The following is a 15,593-nucleotide window of genomic DNA, read 5'->3' as shown; positions in this document are numbered from 1 at the left end:
TGTAAACAATCTTAACTACAGATCGGCAGTCTGGATCTAATATACTGTTACAAATGCGTTTTTTTTCAGCTGTTTACTTTCTCTTAAAGGGACATTCAACTTTTAGCATAGCTTAGCATAATCCATTGAATCTGATTAGACCATTAGCATCGCGCTAAAAAATAACTAAAGAGTTTGATATTTTTCCTATTTATAACTTGACTCTTATGTAGTTACCGACTTAGATCGACAGAAAAATTTAAAGTTGCAATTTTCTAGGCTGATATGGTTAGGACTAAACTCTCATTCTGGCGTAACAATCAAGGACTTTGCAGGGGACTATTTTTGGGCAGTGCGTAATATCACTACGCCTGCTGCAGCCATGTTGCAGCAGCAAAGTCCTTGATTGTTTCCCCAGAATGAGAGTATAGTCCTATATCTGCCTAGAGAATCGCAGCTTTTAATTTTCTGTCTGTCTTAGTGCACTATGTAACTACAGAAGAGTCAAGTTTTAAAAATATCCAAACTGATGCTAATGGTCTAAGCAGATTCAATGGATTATGCTAAGCTATGCTAAAAGTGGTAGCGCCAGACCTGGAGATCATCTGAATGGATTCCAAAACTGTAGAAATCTAATGTTTAACTCTAGGGGAGCTGGAAATTAGCATATTTTCAAAAAAAGTGGAGTGTCCCTTTAAGAGAAAGTATATGCAATGTATATGAAAAAAAATTCCCGCCCAATCAGAGCATTTTGGAGGGAGGGGCTTCTTAGAGTCTGAAAGTAACAGAGCATTTGAGATGATCGGAAAGGAAGGTGCTGCAATAATGTAAAAATATGTACGAATTTAAATTTTTTCTTTAAACACTCAAGCATGAGAACTTTTTCTAGTACACTCCAAAAACTACATCAAAACTTTGTTAAAGAGCAAAAAAACAAGATTGTAATATAAAAAATTGTGTATCTTTAACTGCTCACTGATCAGATATAAAGTGAAACCCAGACATGTTTGTTCAGTCTAAGCATGGCTTTGTGCTTAACTCTAACACTCCGCCAGCATCGTGTGAGCCAACCCAGCACAAACAGTTTTTGTGTGAGGTTGATTCTGTCACCCTGACTGTGAGCGCACAAGTGCTGTAGCGAGATAGACTGGAGGATCTGAAGGGTACGAGGAATGGAAAATGTATCACCCCTGTGGTTGACGGTTGCCTAGCAACAAGCTGACGTCAAGACATGCCTGGTTCAAACAGCTGGGGTTCTGCTGCAGTACTGCTGGAGGCAGCCGTTTCATATGCAACATACAGGAAGTGCACCGGCCCTTTTTGTGCGCCCGGACACTTTTTGAGGCTCCGCTCGTACGCACTGTTGATTTCTTCTATACTGGGAAACCACCCAGCTACTACTAACGTGCGATTGTTTACGTCTGATATGGATGGGGAGGGTATTTTTTTAAATGCTCAATTTGTTTGTAACCACTTGCTCACAAGTTGATTTGATGAGAGTTCTCTGTTGACTATCAACTTAGTCTAATTTTTCTTAAACAATTGTTTAAATAGAAAAAATGGGACAATTTTTTAAATACATGCAGAGTATGGAGCTGTAAAATTAATGCAGTTAAAGGAACAGTATGTAAGAAATGTGTATCAATTGGTCGTGGAATGTCCCTGATATGTAACTAGACATTAAGAAATCATTTTCATTTCAAATACTTATATCACTGACAAGAGTGGTCTGGCCAGGATATTGTCATTTAAAAAGTGGAGTTGCAGCCCTCAACTGATGTTTATGTTGTCATTTTGTGCATTGGCGACCAGTTGTGTGATTGAAGTACCAGTTTTAGCCACAAGCTTTGTGATTGCAATACCAGTTTTGGCCACAATCCTACATACTGTTCCTTTAATGTTGACTATTCAACATTTGTGAGATTTTTCTCTAGAGAAATATCTGAGACACAGGAGACTAAAAGGTGCAGTGTGTAAATTTTAGTGGCGTCTAGTGGTGGTGTTGCAAATTGCAACCAACGGCTCAGTCCACTGCTCACCCCTTGCTTTTAAAATGCATAGAGAAGCTATGGTATCCGCCACCGGAAAAACGTGTCATCGTCTAAGACAACTTAGTAAAAAAGTTTGTCCGTTAAGGGCTTCTGTAGAAACATGGCGTCACAAAATGGCGACTTCCATGTAAGGGGACCCTCTGTGTTTGTAGATAAAACGCCTAATTCTAAGGTAATAAAAACATAACGGTTCATTATAAAAAGGTCTTTATACATCACTGATAATATAGTTTTGTATATTATTTTGCATTTCTGTCAAGAGATCCTTCTAATTACACACTGCACCTTTAAAATTCAAAACTGACAATTCTTATTTTTTAATGTAATATTGCAGTTTTTATTATGAACAATTTATAAGTCATTCTTTATTTATGTGCCCTCATAACCTTAAATTAAAATATAAAAATGTACTTTTGCCCTCTTGTGGCAAACATTTTCTGATGACGTCAGTTAGACAGCTTGGGCGGGATAATCTATTAACCCCGCCCCATTTAACTGTCAGTCCATTTCTAAATGAAACGCCTCCTTTTCTATATCCAATCAAATCACAGTGGAAAAAAAGAGGCACACCCACTATTTTCTTTTGTGGTATTCTGTTAGACTCGGAAATACATCACAACACAGAAGTAAATTCAGTCGCGACTTCCGGTTCATGGGGACTTTAAGCAAATATTTCCATTTGCTCTCCATTTAATCAATTATTTATAAGAAAATTAATGAAGATATCACCTCACCTGTGATTTTTCTGTAGACGATAGTTTTTTCCAGTATCCTTTATTGTAACCTATAATTATATAATATATGTAAAGTTATATAGATCATAAGTGTGTGTGTGTGTGTATGTAAATAGGATTTTGTTTAAAGAACAGAGTCAGAATTACAAGAGCAATGCTTAAAACTGCAGTAATGAAAGGTGTCTTTCTGAGAAACTCATGAGGATAAATAATTTCACTGCCTGGAAATAAGCAGCGAGTTTGTTTTTTTGATGCCTGCTGTACGTCGCTAGACTGTCTTGAAGTGGTGTCTTTGATGCACATGCAGTTCCTCGTCTTCACCAAAGCCTGCATACAATTCTTTGTTACATATATCCTTGGAATACCCGAGACAATTTACCAATAAATATCATTGCATAATGATACTAAACTCCGTATTTGTTATTTTAGGCAAAGATTTCATATTAGTACCTCAAAAGTATATTGGTACCAAATATATGCACCTAAATGGTACATATTAGGACATTTTAAAGGGTACCATCCCAGACAGTGACAGCTTTTGTAACATTAAGTTATTAAGTGAATGAAGACCGGGGTAGTCAAGCTACATGGTGTTACGGTCTAAGCACCATAAAATCCGATACAGTGAATCTTTGTATACATTAGGGTGCAGTAAAATTACTGTTTCATGAAAGGTCGCTTCTGTGAATGAACTTTCCTGTGATTGATGGGAAAAGCCGGTTTTAGGACAAGCAGAAACAGATAGGACATGTTTTGAGAGGACATAAGTGTTGAGAACGTTGTCTAAACTGTCAGAAGGGAATTTATGTCAAACAGTCTGTTGATATCCGAACACTGTTGTGCCTCTGACCTAACTGTATAACTGCATCCAGATTCTTCACCCATTTGTGTAAATGTGTGTGTGGTGTGCATGCTTTAAAAGCTCTGATGACATATAACCGACTTGGAAACTTGTACCTCAGGATTTTCAAGGTAGGGATGTCGGTCTTTGAAATCTTCCATTTTTTCTTCTGATAACACTGAGTTTTAATATATACCATATTTTATAATGCATTATTCTAGATGTCAATTGACAAAAAATAAATGTGCAGTATGTAGAAATAAACACTTGAACATCTGTCTAGCCTAAAGCAAAATAACTCTTGTTTTTGTTCAACTCAAACTGATACTTTAAGGCTGGGGTCTTTAAGTAGTCTTCTTCGAGGGCCATATTTTAAAATTGTAAATACCTTTTACCCCTATTTTTACTTTTTTATATATTTTTTACTTTTACCTATATATGTTGTTTTTGTTACCTTTTGTTATAGGTCATATATTAAAAACATGCATTTTAAAAAAAAGAAACTCAGATTTTCTTTTTTAATATTTTAAAACAATTGCAGTTTAACATTGCAAGCCAAATTTTAATAGTTCAACTATAAGCATTGCACAAAAAGTGCAAGTGTAAATAAACAACACATGTATTTTTGTATACAGTAGCGCTAACTGTAATGCAGAGCTCTTAAGCTTTTGTTTACTGTTTAACTTTCATAAATTGTAACATTTCTAGTATTATATTTTTTTATATATTTTAAAGATGTATAGGCTAAGCTGTCTTTCCATTGTACACTGCATTCGGATGCCACTGTCGGAGTTTAATCGGAAATTCGTGTAAAGATGGGAGAGAAGCTCATTCCAGCGCAAAAGCCTTACAAATATATTAATAGTTAATAATTTTCGTATCAGTAATCAATCGTTTTTAAAGGATTCAAGTGTTACTGATAAAGTTGAACTAAAAAGGATTAATAATTTTCACTTTCAGTGTTTTGATTGGAACACTCTGAATTACATCACTTCTGGTCGGCATGTTGATTATTATTATTTTTTAATGCATTCAAAGCTCAAATTGTTTCCAATAATTATGCACCAGCAGATGGTTGGCACCCCATGCTGCCCCTTTCCGACTTTCCTTTCGGTTTACCGGCCATCATTTGTCATGTACAGTGGGAAGGTAAAAGTCACCATGCAGATTTTAAATGAGACAAAATCGATGACTGGCAGGCCAGAAAAAGATGATTGGAGGGCCGCATTTGACCTGCGGGTCGCCAGTTGACTAGCCCTGCTTTAAGGTCACAATACTCTTTGTATTCTGATATAGGCACGCTAATGCTGCGTTTACACCAACCGCGGTAGAGGCGTAAAGAACGAGTGATTTCAATGTTTAATCAATGTGAAGACGCGTTGACGCGCGTCAGGAGGTCCCGCGGCGCGGAAGAGGCGTTCGGTGTGGCACGGAAGACGCGTTTCCGCCTCATTCGCACGTGAAGCTCGCGCAAAAGGCGCGAATTGAGCGTTGTGCGCGATACGCGCGAGTGGTGCTTTTTGTGCATTTTGCGGTTCACGGGAATTTGCGGCTGACGCCCGAGTAGAAAATTTTGAACTTTGGCGGAATTTTGCGCCGCGTTAACCAATCAGGAGCCTGCTTGCTGCTGTGGTGGCAGCCCCGCCCGGAGTCACTCACTCAACCAACGCTTAATATTGTCCGTAAGCAGTAACCCGCGCGTCTACTCCGCTCTACATGCGCGAATGCATTCAAACTGTTCAAGCGGCAAACTAGGCGCAGTAGACGCGATTTTGACGCCTGAAACGCCGTTGGTGTAAACTCAGCATTACACTTCCACTCTTAAAATAAAGCAATAGGCAATATAATTTTATTAAATATTTTAGAACTATTACGTTACATTTTAGCACAATTTAATTTATTTTGGTTGAAATATCAGTGCACCAAACACGAAAAACTGTATTGAATAATTATTTGCACCAATCTAATATATTACATACAGTAGCAGTGTATAGAGCACACGTATTGTGAATATTTAATACATTGCTCAGCTCTAATGTCTGCATGTTCATGTGTAAGCTTGCAGTACCCTCCTAAAAAAATATTTTGCAGTGATGTCATAGAAAAAAAAATGTGGGTCCTCGAAGAACCTTGCAGTCAAAGGTTCTTAAAAGAGACATTTCTTTCTCACTGCTTTATAGCCTTTACCCACTATGAAAAACTTTTTGTGCAACAGAAATGTTCTTGTTGTGGATGAACCTTTTTAAGAGTGTAGGGCAGGGCTGGACTTGACATTGGCCACATTAAGACACTTAAGTCTGCTTTAGCAGTATTGTTATTTAAAAAATAACACCCAGCATTTGGTCATGTTGCTGAGTATGTCTTGCAGACGTGGAAAATACTGTCTCAAAACCCTCAGTGTTTCCTGTATCGCAGAGAGGTTCCTCTCGAGGGGTTAAAAGCCACTTCCTCCCTCAGTGCTCAGTGGAAACTTTAACAACACCCGTGAGGTCAAGAGACGCTGTAACAGAGCGGCATCCCTTTCCTCACGCTCGATATAGCTCACCCTGCCCTTATCAGAACAATAGCACGACGTATCATCGCAGAGTGCGTCCCGCGCGATACGCCGCGGCCTCTTCCGTTCCCCAAATTAACAAAACCCGAGCTGTTGATAGTGGTCATTTTACAATGGCTAAGGGAACGAAGTTTGGGAGAAGGAGGGGATGAGACCGAATGAGTAATGGATAGTTGCGGTCGCATTATCGTCCTCTGTGGGATCGTTTATTTTTTCTGGCATTCCAAAGAGAAGGCTGCTGAAAGGCAAACTCTTATGACCCACTTTTGTTATGTTTTATTATTGTGGTTCCTCCTCTGACAGTGAATTTTGTCACCCATCTTAATGCATGCTTGTGTTTTGCTGGATATATAATGCAGCGGGACATACTGTTCACATGCAGGTTTGTTTTAAAACAAAGTGTACTTCACATCACATTATGGCATTTCTATCAAGGCATCACGTATCTTAAAGCCACAAACTTGATCTTGGTTTGTTATTACGGGGTGATGTTTACAGAATAACAGTCTGTGGTCTTTAGCAAAACAAGACTTGATAGTCTTCTGGGTGCTGCATGCAAACATTCAGTCGATCTTATAGGTGTCAGGTGTTTCCCAGAATGCAATGCTGTCGGAAACTTTTGTGGTTTTGAGATGATTTTGCATTTCTTGTCAGGAGTGAGGTGGCTCACCTTTAGTTCTCCTTTTGACCCTGCACAGTCAAATACTGAGAAACTTATTTTTAAGCATTAGAAATTCTTAATACTAATTTGACGTACAGAGACGTATTTTCATCCTTGCATACAGACTTCAGTTTCCAATCAATCTATTGTTGTCAATGGCATACTGTATGTTTTAAAGGGGACTTTTTTAAGATGTCAAATACATTTTTGGTGTTCCCAGAATATGACGATTTAGCTCAAAATATCATGTAGATCATTTAATATAGCATGTTAAAATTGCCACTTTGTAGGTGTGAGCAAAAATGTGCCGTTTTTGGGTGTGTTCTTTAAAATGCGAATGAGTTGAACTCTGCGCTAAATGGCAGTGCCGTGGTTGGATAGTGCAGATTAAGGGGCGGTATTATCCTCTTCTGACATCATAAGGGGAGCCAAATTTCAATTACCTATTTTTTTCACATGCTTTCAGAGAATGGTTTATCAAAACTAAATTACTGGGTTGATCTTTATCACATTTTCTGGGTTGGTGGAGGCACTGGGGACCCAATTATAGCACTTAAAGGGACATGCTCATTTTCAAGCTTCCCTAGAGTTAAACATTAGATTTTTTGCCGTTTTGGAATCCATTCAGTTGATCTCTGGGTCTGGCGCTACCATTTTTTAACATAATCCATTAAATCTGATTCGACTGATTAGAAGAGTTTCTATATTTTTCCTATTTAAAACTTGACTTTTCTGTGGGTACATCGTGTACTAAGACCAACAAAAAAGATGCAATTTTTAGGCTGATATGGTTAGGAACTAACCTCCCCTTGGTTACTTTCAATAGCAGGGGACTATTTTCAGGTGCTGCACAATATCATTGCGCCTCCTGCAGCCATGTTACAGCAGCAAATTGTTTATTGATTATTACGCCAGAATAAGAATATAGTTCCTAGCCATATCTGCCTAAAAAAATCGCAACTTTTAATTTTCCATCTGTCTTAGTGCATGATGTAACTACAGAAAAGTCAAGTTTTAAATAGGAAAACTTTAAATTATTTTTTTACGCGATGCTAATGGTCTAATCAGATTCAATGGATTATGCTAAGCTATGCTAAAAGTGGTACCGCCAGACCCGGAGATCGGCTAAATGGATTACAAAACGGTAAAAATGTATTGTTTAAATCTGGTGGAGCTGGAAAATGAGCATATTGTAAAAAAGTTGAGTGTCCCTTTAAACATGGAAAAAGTCAGTTTTTCATAATATGGCGCCTTTTAAATATTCTACTTTTTATTTAATACCTTCATGATAAACTAAGCAAATCCATGCATGCAATAAGCGTATTCATATGTAATATGTTTATTGTTTTAAATATCTCTCTGGCCACCAATCATTAAGTTCATGCAAATATATTTCTGCATGCAAATATGGTAATGCAAGCTGCCCTGTCTGGCGAGGTTTGTTTATATTGCAGTGATATCATTTTTTGTATCATACCATGATTTGAAAAACAATAGCATTGAAGATCATTTTAACTTTAGATATGTTTACTTTAATTATAATGCATTTTCGAAACGTCTTAATCTCAAAGTAACTAATTCCTTTCAAATGCACTTTATGAATCAATGTATTTATTTTTTATACAAAAAACTCTAATTATATCTTTTCACATCTTAAATCACGGCACTTATCTTCGCTCTACAAATTACTAAAAATAAATATTCATTCACTTCTCATTTCAGGAAAAGGAAGTTCATTTCGTACATCTTAGCGACGTCAAAACAAGGTGCTGACCTCATCTCAGTGTAAAAACACTATTATATAAACATTCAGATGACTCACTTGTTTGACTAACACCCCACAGATCCATTGTAGACACATTTAACACAGACACAAAGAAATGACGCTGAGCTTGTATTACTCAGTAACTTAAAGATTAAACACAGCACTTCCATTTTTCCTCAGAAGTTTTAAGATAAAATCTCATTATATAACCTGTTCCTTTGCCATTTCAAACTCTGTGCAATTCAGGTGAGTTTGAGGAACCCAAAACATTTGCATTGCTCATGGCCTTCGCAGGCGTCCCATAGAGTTTTAATGTGGTATCTGCACTTTGAGCTCGGCCTACCAGCGTATTTGCATGGGTCAATTGTGCATTCGAATGCTTTGTATGGAAACAAATGAGAAATGCGCATTGTCCTGCACTGCGCTTCACTCAAATTCTAGCTTACGTCGTGATTGCATGCTGTCTGCCGGCGCATGATTTTATGATTCATACCATGTCATCTTTCATCACGCACATCTGGAATTTCATTTATCCTGTGTTGGTTTTTTTTGCCACGTCACTTGTCCTGGTGGTCAAAGCGGTGCAGGTAATGCTTTGGTTTTCCATATATATGTATATATGTTATCAGACACACAAGCCTGTCTGCGTGGGTCTTCATTGGTATTACTTGTTGCTTTTATGTAATATCATCAAGCTGTTTAACAAACAAGCCAGCAGCCAGCTGAGATCAAATTCTGGATTTGCTTTTGGTGTTTTTGCAACAAGTGTGTTACAACAGGATTTAGCAATAAGCAGTAAAAGTGCAAATTCTCTGTGTCAATCACATTTGTAATCTCTGTTGTAGTTTTTGGGATATTTTACTCATTAGGCAATAGTCATTTTGACCTGACCCTAGTTTTCCGTCTACAACTCACATATTTCCTGCGGGATGCCCACTTGTTTTGTTTTCCCACATCCTGAATATTTTTCTTACTACAGACATTTCTTTCGGCTTCACTTTGTCCTGAACTTTAATTTGTGTTGTGATGGAGATGTGGGATCCCACAGTGTCCTGAGTGTAGTATCTGGCAAACATTATCTGTCAATTAGTCCTAATGTTTTTAAGTACTTTCTGCAGTGGTCCAAACCACGGGGTTTTGACAGCATCTGTTTCATTATATATTAACCAGGACCTCTGCACGCTGTGGCTTTTTGTGTTTTGTAAAAGATCACACTTTATATCTTTTTTACTTACTTTCAATAGTCTTGGGTAATCTGATAAAATGAGAGTGAAAGTTGTTTGTAAATCATGTAGGTCTTTATTTTCTGCACACTGCGATTATAATGTAATAATGTTTTATTCATATTTTATTTTTACTATTTTATTTTATAAAAATGATTATTAATAAGGTCAACCCTCTGATTCGTGCCCTATGTAAGCAGAATAATGCAGACATTTTCATGCATAAAATCCTAATACTAAAAATGCATAAAACCTTAAATAAAAAAAATAGTTAAATATTTTGTTAATTAAGGTTGTTAATTGAAGGACCTTGCTTACTGTAAAATAATCCTGGTTGCCATTTAATTTTTAAGTATATTCAACTTGGATTTACAAGTCGTTTCAGACTAAATAAAGTTTCAATAAAGTTGAAAGAAGTTTTAACTTTATTTAACCGTATAAGTTACAGCAACTCATCACTAGTCAAGATTTAAAAAATCATTTGATTATACAAGTTGATTATACTTAAAAATGTAAGCCAGGAATTTACAATGTTGATGTGAAGGCTGGGTGAAATTGACCAAAATTCATATTAAATATGAATATTCATATCAATGATGATATACGATTAATATGCCGTTAAATTCTATCATTCGTCTTATTAAAACCTAAGTAAAATTCAAAGACAGGGTTTCCGTCCTTGTTTAACAATATTCACATGCAACTTAACATAAAAAAACTTAAAACTTGTTGGAAAGCTTTCGTCTGACCTCAGTGTACATTTCTGGCAGGGCTTCTGTTGCAAGGGAGGGTCATAGACTAATCATTATAACAAATATGAATTACACTTTTGATGGTAAAAAAAGAAAATGTGCACTACGCCATAAAATGACTTCCAGGATATAGTATGACCAACGAAAACCTTTTTATTGGTTTTAGTCAAAGTCATCCCTTCATTATAGTCCATCTCATTTGCATCATGGGCTCGTAAACTCAAAGCAAATTGAGTCCTAAAGGCAACATGGTGCAGTTGAGGGTTGACGTATAGAGCATGTTTTATGCTCACTATCATTTTGAATAGGCTTTATGCCCAGCTGCGCAACTTCCTGAACTTCAGCCAGCTCCTTGTTTCCTGTCTGCCATTATTGGACAAACTGATTAATCCAGGTGTGCCTGACCTCAGTAGTCACAAAGAAACTGATTAATCCAGGTGTGCCTGACCTCAGTAGTCACAACAGCAATAATCAGACACACCTGGATTAATCAGTTTGTCCAATAATGGCAGACAGGAAACAAGGAGCTGGCTGAAGTTCAGGAAGTAGTGCAGCTGGGCATAAAGCCTTTTGAATATAACGAAAAATAAACAAGAAAAATGTATGTGTAAAGTGCACCTAGAGATTTACAGTTTCCTTCAAAGAGTTTTATTGAAACCTATCATATATATTTGTGTTGCTACTGTTTATGATACCCTTATAGCAGGTTTATAGCGGCAATCTTATTAACATCGAAGCCTTTCCAAGCAATGCTGGCAACTCCTGGATCACTGAGGTTCCACTATGTGCCTTTAGGGGTTACACCCACCAGATGTAGGGGTTGGGTGGTGGTTTACTTTTTAGGAAATAGACAGGCAGAAACACCAAACCCCTTTAACAGCAACTTGTGGGCAGGAGGAGCAGTTTCCCTCCACTGGAGCAGAACCATCATGTGACAGATAAAACCTTTTGCTGATCTCAGATGATGGTTTATACCTTTTATGGCTCTTTATTTTAGTTTAAATGAATTCAGACCCTTCGGCATGGAAGTTTCAGGGAGTAAAATCAAGATTAGTGCAATTCATAACAGCCCAGTGCCCAAATAATTTTGGCTTTTTCTATGTTTAAGTGCTATAATAAAGTCCCCATTGGTTCTATCAACCTGGAAAATGTGAAAAAGATTAACCCAGTAACTTAGTTTTGGTAAATCATTCTCTGCAAGCATGGGGAAAAAATAGGTAATTGAAATTTGGCTCCCCTTGTGATGTCAGAAGGGGATAATATCGCCCCTTAATCTGCACTATCCAACAACAGCACTCCCATTTAGTGCAGAGATCAGCTCATTTGCATTTTAAAGGACACACCCAAAAATAGCACATTTTTGGTCATATCTACAAAATGCATTATTAACATGTTATAATAAATGATCTGGTATTTTGAGCAGAAATTTAACATATGTACTCTGGGGGCACCAAAAATTTATGTGACATCTTAAAAAGTATTGTGAAATGTCCCCTTTAAAATTTTACAGTGTACTGGATTTATAATGAATTTACATTGATGCATTTGGCAGACGCTTTTATCCAAAGCAACTTATATATATAGTGCATTTAAGCTACTACAGTATACATTATATGGGATTGAACCCTTGAACCTTTAACACAATGCTCTACCAAATGAGCTACATACTTAAAAATGCTGGGTTGTGTTAATATGGAAAAATTCAACCATTATGTGTATATTAACTTGTGCTAGGTGGTTCAACCTATATGGTTGGGTCAAATATGGAAATTTTTTAGGGTAATGGTTGAGTTTGTCCATAGTTTATCCAAAATGGGACCATGAAACAACTCAGCATATTTTTCAGAGTGCAGGAGTAGTTTATTTTTTTTAATCAACATGCATGGCAAAGCATCAGTGACCAGATTTTGTATGCGTTTCTTGGCTCGGGCTTGTTGACCAGAGGGCTTTCTAGCTTTAAAGGGGGGCTGATTTGTGCTCAAAGCATGCCCACTGATGAACCGCTCTTCCTGGGAGATCTGGCTGAGAGTGCTGGGGTGAAAAAGGCTTCCCTGGTCACCCGAGGAAACCCCCAATCCATCTCTGAGAGGGGAGTAAAGAATGCCTTCACCATGCCAACATGGAAAGTTAAACAGATCTTAGTCAAGGACATTTAGTGAAGTGGAATAACACAGTGTAATGGCCTGACAAAGCTTTTTTTGAACTGGAAAAACAGTGTTTTCCGCAGCTTGCGAGTCTGTACTAATAGAAACCAATGTTTGATGCCGTTCTAGGTGAAATGTATTATCCTGGGAGGAACACAAGCGTGGATAGGTTATGCTAAATCAAATTCATAGCGTCGCTGTGAATAAGTAGATCTGCTTCACTGCTTGTCGACTTACTGTATGTTTTTGTCTTCATTTCAGGATGTTTTTGCATAGGCACAAAATTTTGTCTGTTGGAATAAGCCTGTCACTGCTTTCGGTTACAAACTCATAAAAACGTGGCAAGCACATGAGCACTTTCAGTGCTTTAATAAATGAAATTCCCCACTCATATTAAGGGTTTATGTGGTGAATATAATTGTTTAATTATAAAATGTTAAATCTCTACAATCGTACAATCTTTACTATGTTGTGTAAACTGTGGTATTGGCGTAGACTGCTGCAGGAGCGGCCAGCAAATGTATGCAAATAGATGCAAAAGACCTGTTTGTTTTTTCTTAACCACATATTGTATGTCGGTTTGCGTTTTGCTGTAGGAAAATGAACCACACCTGCCAAGTGTTATATAATAAGGTTTACTCATCTTCCTCCGGGCATTTATTTTGTTTTGTTCGGTTTCTTTGCTCTATTAAAGATTTTTTATTTTTTATGTACAAATACTGTAAAGTGTTTGCGGTAACACTTTACAATGAGGTTGTACTTGTTAACAATTAGTTCACACATTAGCTAACATGAACTAACAATGCTTCTACAGGATTTATTAATCTTAGTTCATGTGAATTTCGGCATTTACTAATATATTTATCAAATCTAGCACTGCAACTGTTAACACTAATTAATGCACCATGAACTAACATTATTAGCTGTACTGACATTAACTAACATTAACAAGAATGAATACATGCTGAAAAACAATATTGTTCAGTGTTTGTTCATGCATTTACTAATGTTTACCAATACAACCTTATTGTAAAGTGTTTCTGTTTTTCAGTGGCGGCCGGTGACTTCTTTTTTCGAGGGCGCACGATGCGAAGTTCATCACAACATCATGTGTGTGGTTCGTCATTTCAAAATATGTGTTCGCCACGCTGAGTGAACCTATGTGCATCACGTGTTTTGTCAAAATAAGTGCCTGCTGCAGACGCGTCTAAAGGGTTTATGATAAAAAAGACGCTTGCGTTTTTAAGATACTCGTATAATCTTATGCGTAATCAGAGTTTACTGTTAAGGGAGTGTCTTGCGTGTATTTTGTGAACTCTTTTGTCATAAACGGTTTTGATGGGTGTGCAGCAGGCACTTATTTGGATAAAACACGTGATGCACGTGATGCACATGGCTCACATGACGCAACAAACACATATTTTGAATTTGCGCCCCTCGGAAGAGCAGTCAGCAGCCGCCACTGCTGCTTTTGCACTGATATGTTGGTTGCCTGATCCAGCCAAGTGTAGTTGTACCGCAAATAATATAAATGTACTCATCATCTCTCTCTCTTGAACAGCATAAATCATGGAAGAAGATCAAGAATATGGTTCACTGGTCGCCATTTGTGATGTCCTTCAAGAAGAAGTACCCATGGATCCAGCTGGCTGGTCATGCAGGTAATTTCAAAAAACAGAAATTGATGATAAATAAACTTTTATTATTTCATTTTTTCCACACAGTGCACTGTCGTTGTATTGAAGTTCAGTCGAAAAGCATGCTTTACACAAGTATACGAACTCAGATCCAAATGCATTGGACAATCCCCACAATGTACACTTTTAGAAAAAATTTACAAAAGTTGTCACCGGGACAGTCCCTTTTAAGAAGGGACTTTAATATGTAATATTTTGGTACCAGTATCTCTAAAGTACCAATGTGTAGCTTTTAGGTACAAAAGTGTATTTTTGAAAAGGTACCACCCCAGTGACAACTTTTGTATCACCTTCTTGTACCTTTTTGTGAGAGTATACAAATATATTTAATAATATGGTAAAAGTATGGTGTTCTAATTCCAGATTCCTCATATAACAGAAATAAATCTTGTTTGATGGAGAGTCAGTGGAGACTTTTGCTCGAGTCTCCTGGGAAACAAAAAACCTCTGTAGATATATGAATCTATATTTATATGTTTATAATTACATTATATTTATGCATTTGGCAGATGCTTTATCCTAAACAACTACCAGCGCATTTAATATATACATTTTATCAAAATGTGTGTTCCCTGGAATTTAACACGGGACCTTTATTAGTTGAGCTACAAAAATTCTTTATTTGGTCTCCTATAATCATACATCCCTAATTTAAATATTTGCTCATTAATGTCTAGACCATTAAATTTGCTGTTTTTGCAATTGTATAGTAATCACTTATAATTATTTCTCAGTCTCTTTATTAGAATACAACCAGAAAATACAGGAAAATGTACACACAATTAACTCTTTCACCGCCAGCGTTTTTTAAAAATGTTGCCAGCCAGCGCCAACGTTTTTCATGATTTTCACAAAAGTTTAATGCCTTCCAGAAAATGTTCTTCTTTAAATATATAAACATACAATATGAAAGAACAGACCCTCTGCTTTCAAAAAAAAAAAAAACGTTTCATCCTACCTTCAGTAGTTCTTTTGTAATCAGCTTTTGAATATGGGTAGGTTTCTGTAAAAACACCACATTTTGAGCAAAAGGCAGAGATAAATCCATTTTTGTGACGGACTTTTCATAGAGATCCCATTCAGAGCGATCTTTAAAACAGACACGGTCATGCAGCAGCTTGTCATAGGGCAATACTTCCGGGTTTAAAAAGTTGCGGAAGGACGCCACCTAGTGGATAATAGCGGTATTGTG

General features: G+C 37.0%; 1 protein-coding gene across 3 annotated transcripts in view; it reads left to right on the top strand.

The window, feature by feature from the left end:
* The window catches only part of itpkb (inositol-trisphosphate 3-kinase B), a 48,241-nt gene that overhangs the window by 15,454 nt on the left and 17,194 nt on the right, over positions 1-15,593 (top strand). For all 3 annotated transcript variants that reach the window (XM_055185553.2, XM_055185554.2, XM_055185552.2), the window contains one exon: positions 14,266-14,365. In XM_055185553.2, the coding sequence (XP_055041528.2) occupies positions 14,266-14,365 (100 nt within the window). The remainder of the gene's footprint in view (positions 1-14,265; positions 14,366-15,593) is intronic.

Source organism: Misgurnus anguillicaudatus, chromosome 18 (genome assembly GCF_027580225.2).
Source record: "Misgurnus anguillicaudatus chromosome 18, ASM2758022v2, whole genome shotgun sequence".
NCBI classification, from domain to species: domain Eukaryota; kingdom Metazoa; phylum Chordata; class Actinopteri; order Cypriniformes; family Cobitidae; genus Misgurnus; species Misgurnus anguillicaudatus.
The sequence above is the reverse complement of the archived record's forward strand: the minus strand, read 5'-3'. Positions and strand labels throughout refer to the sequence as shown.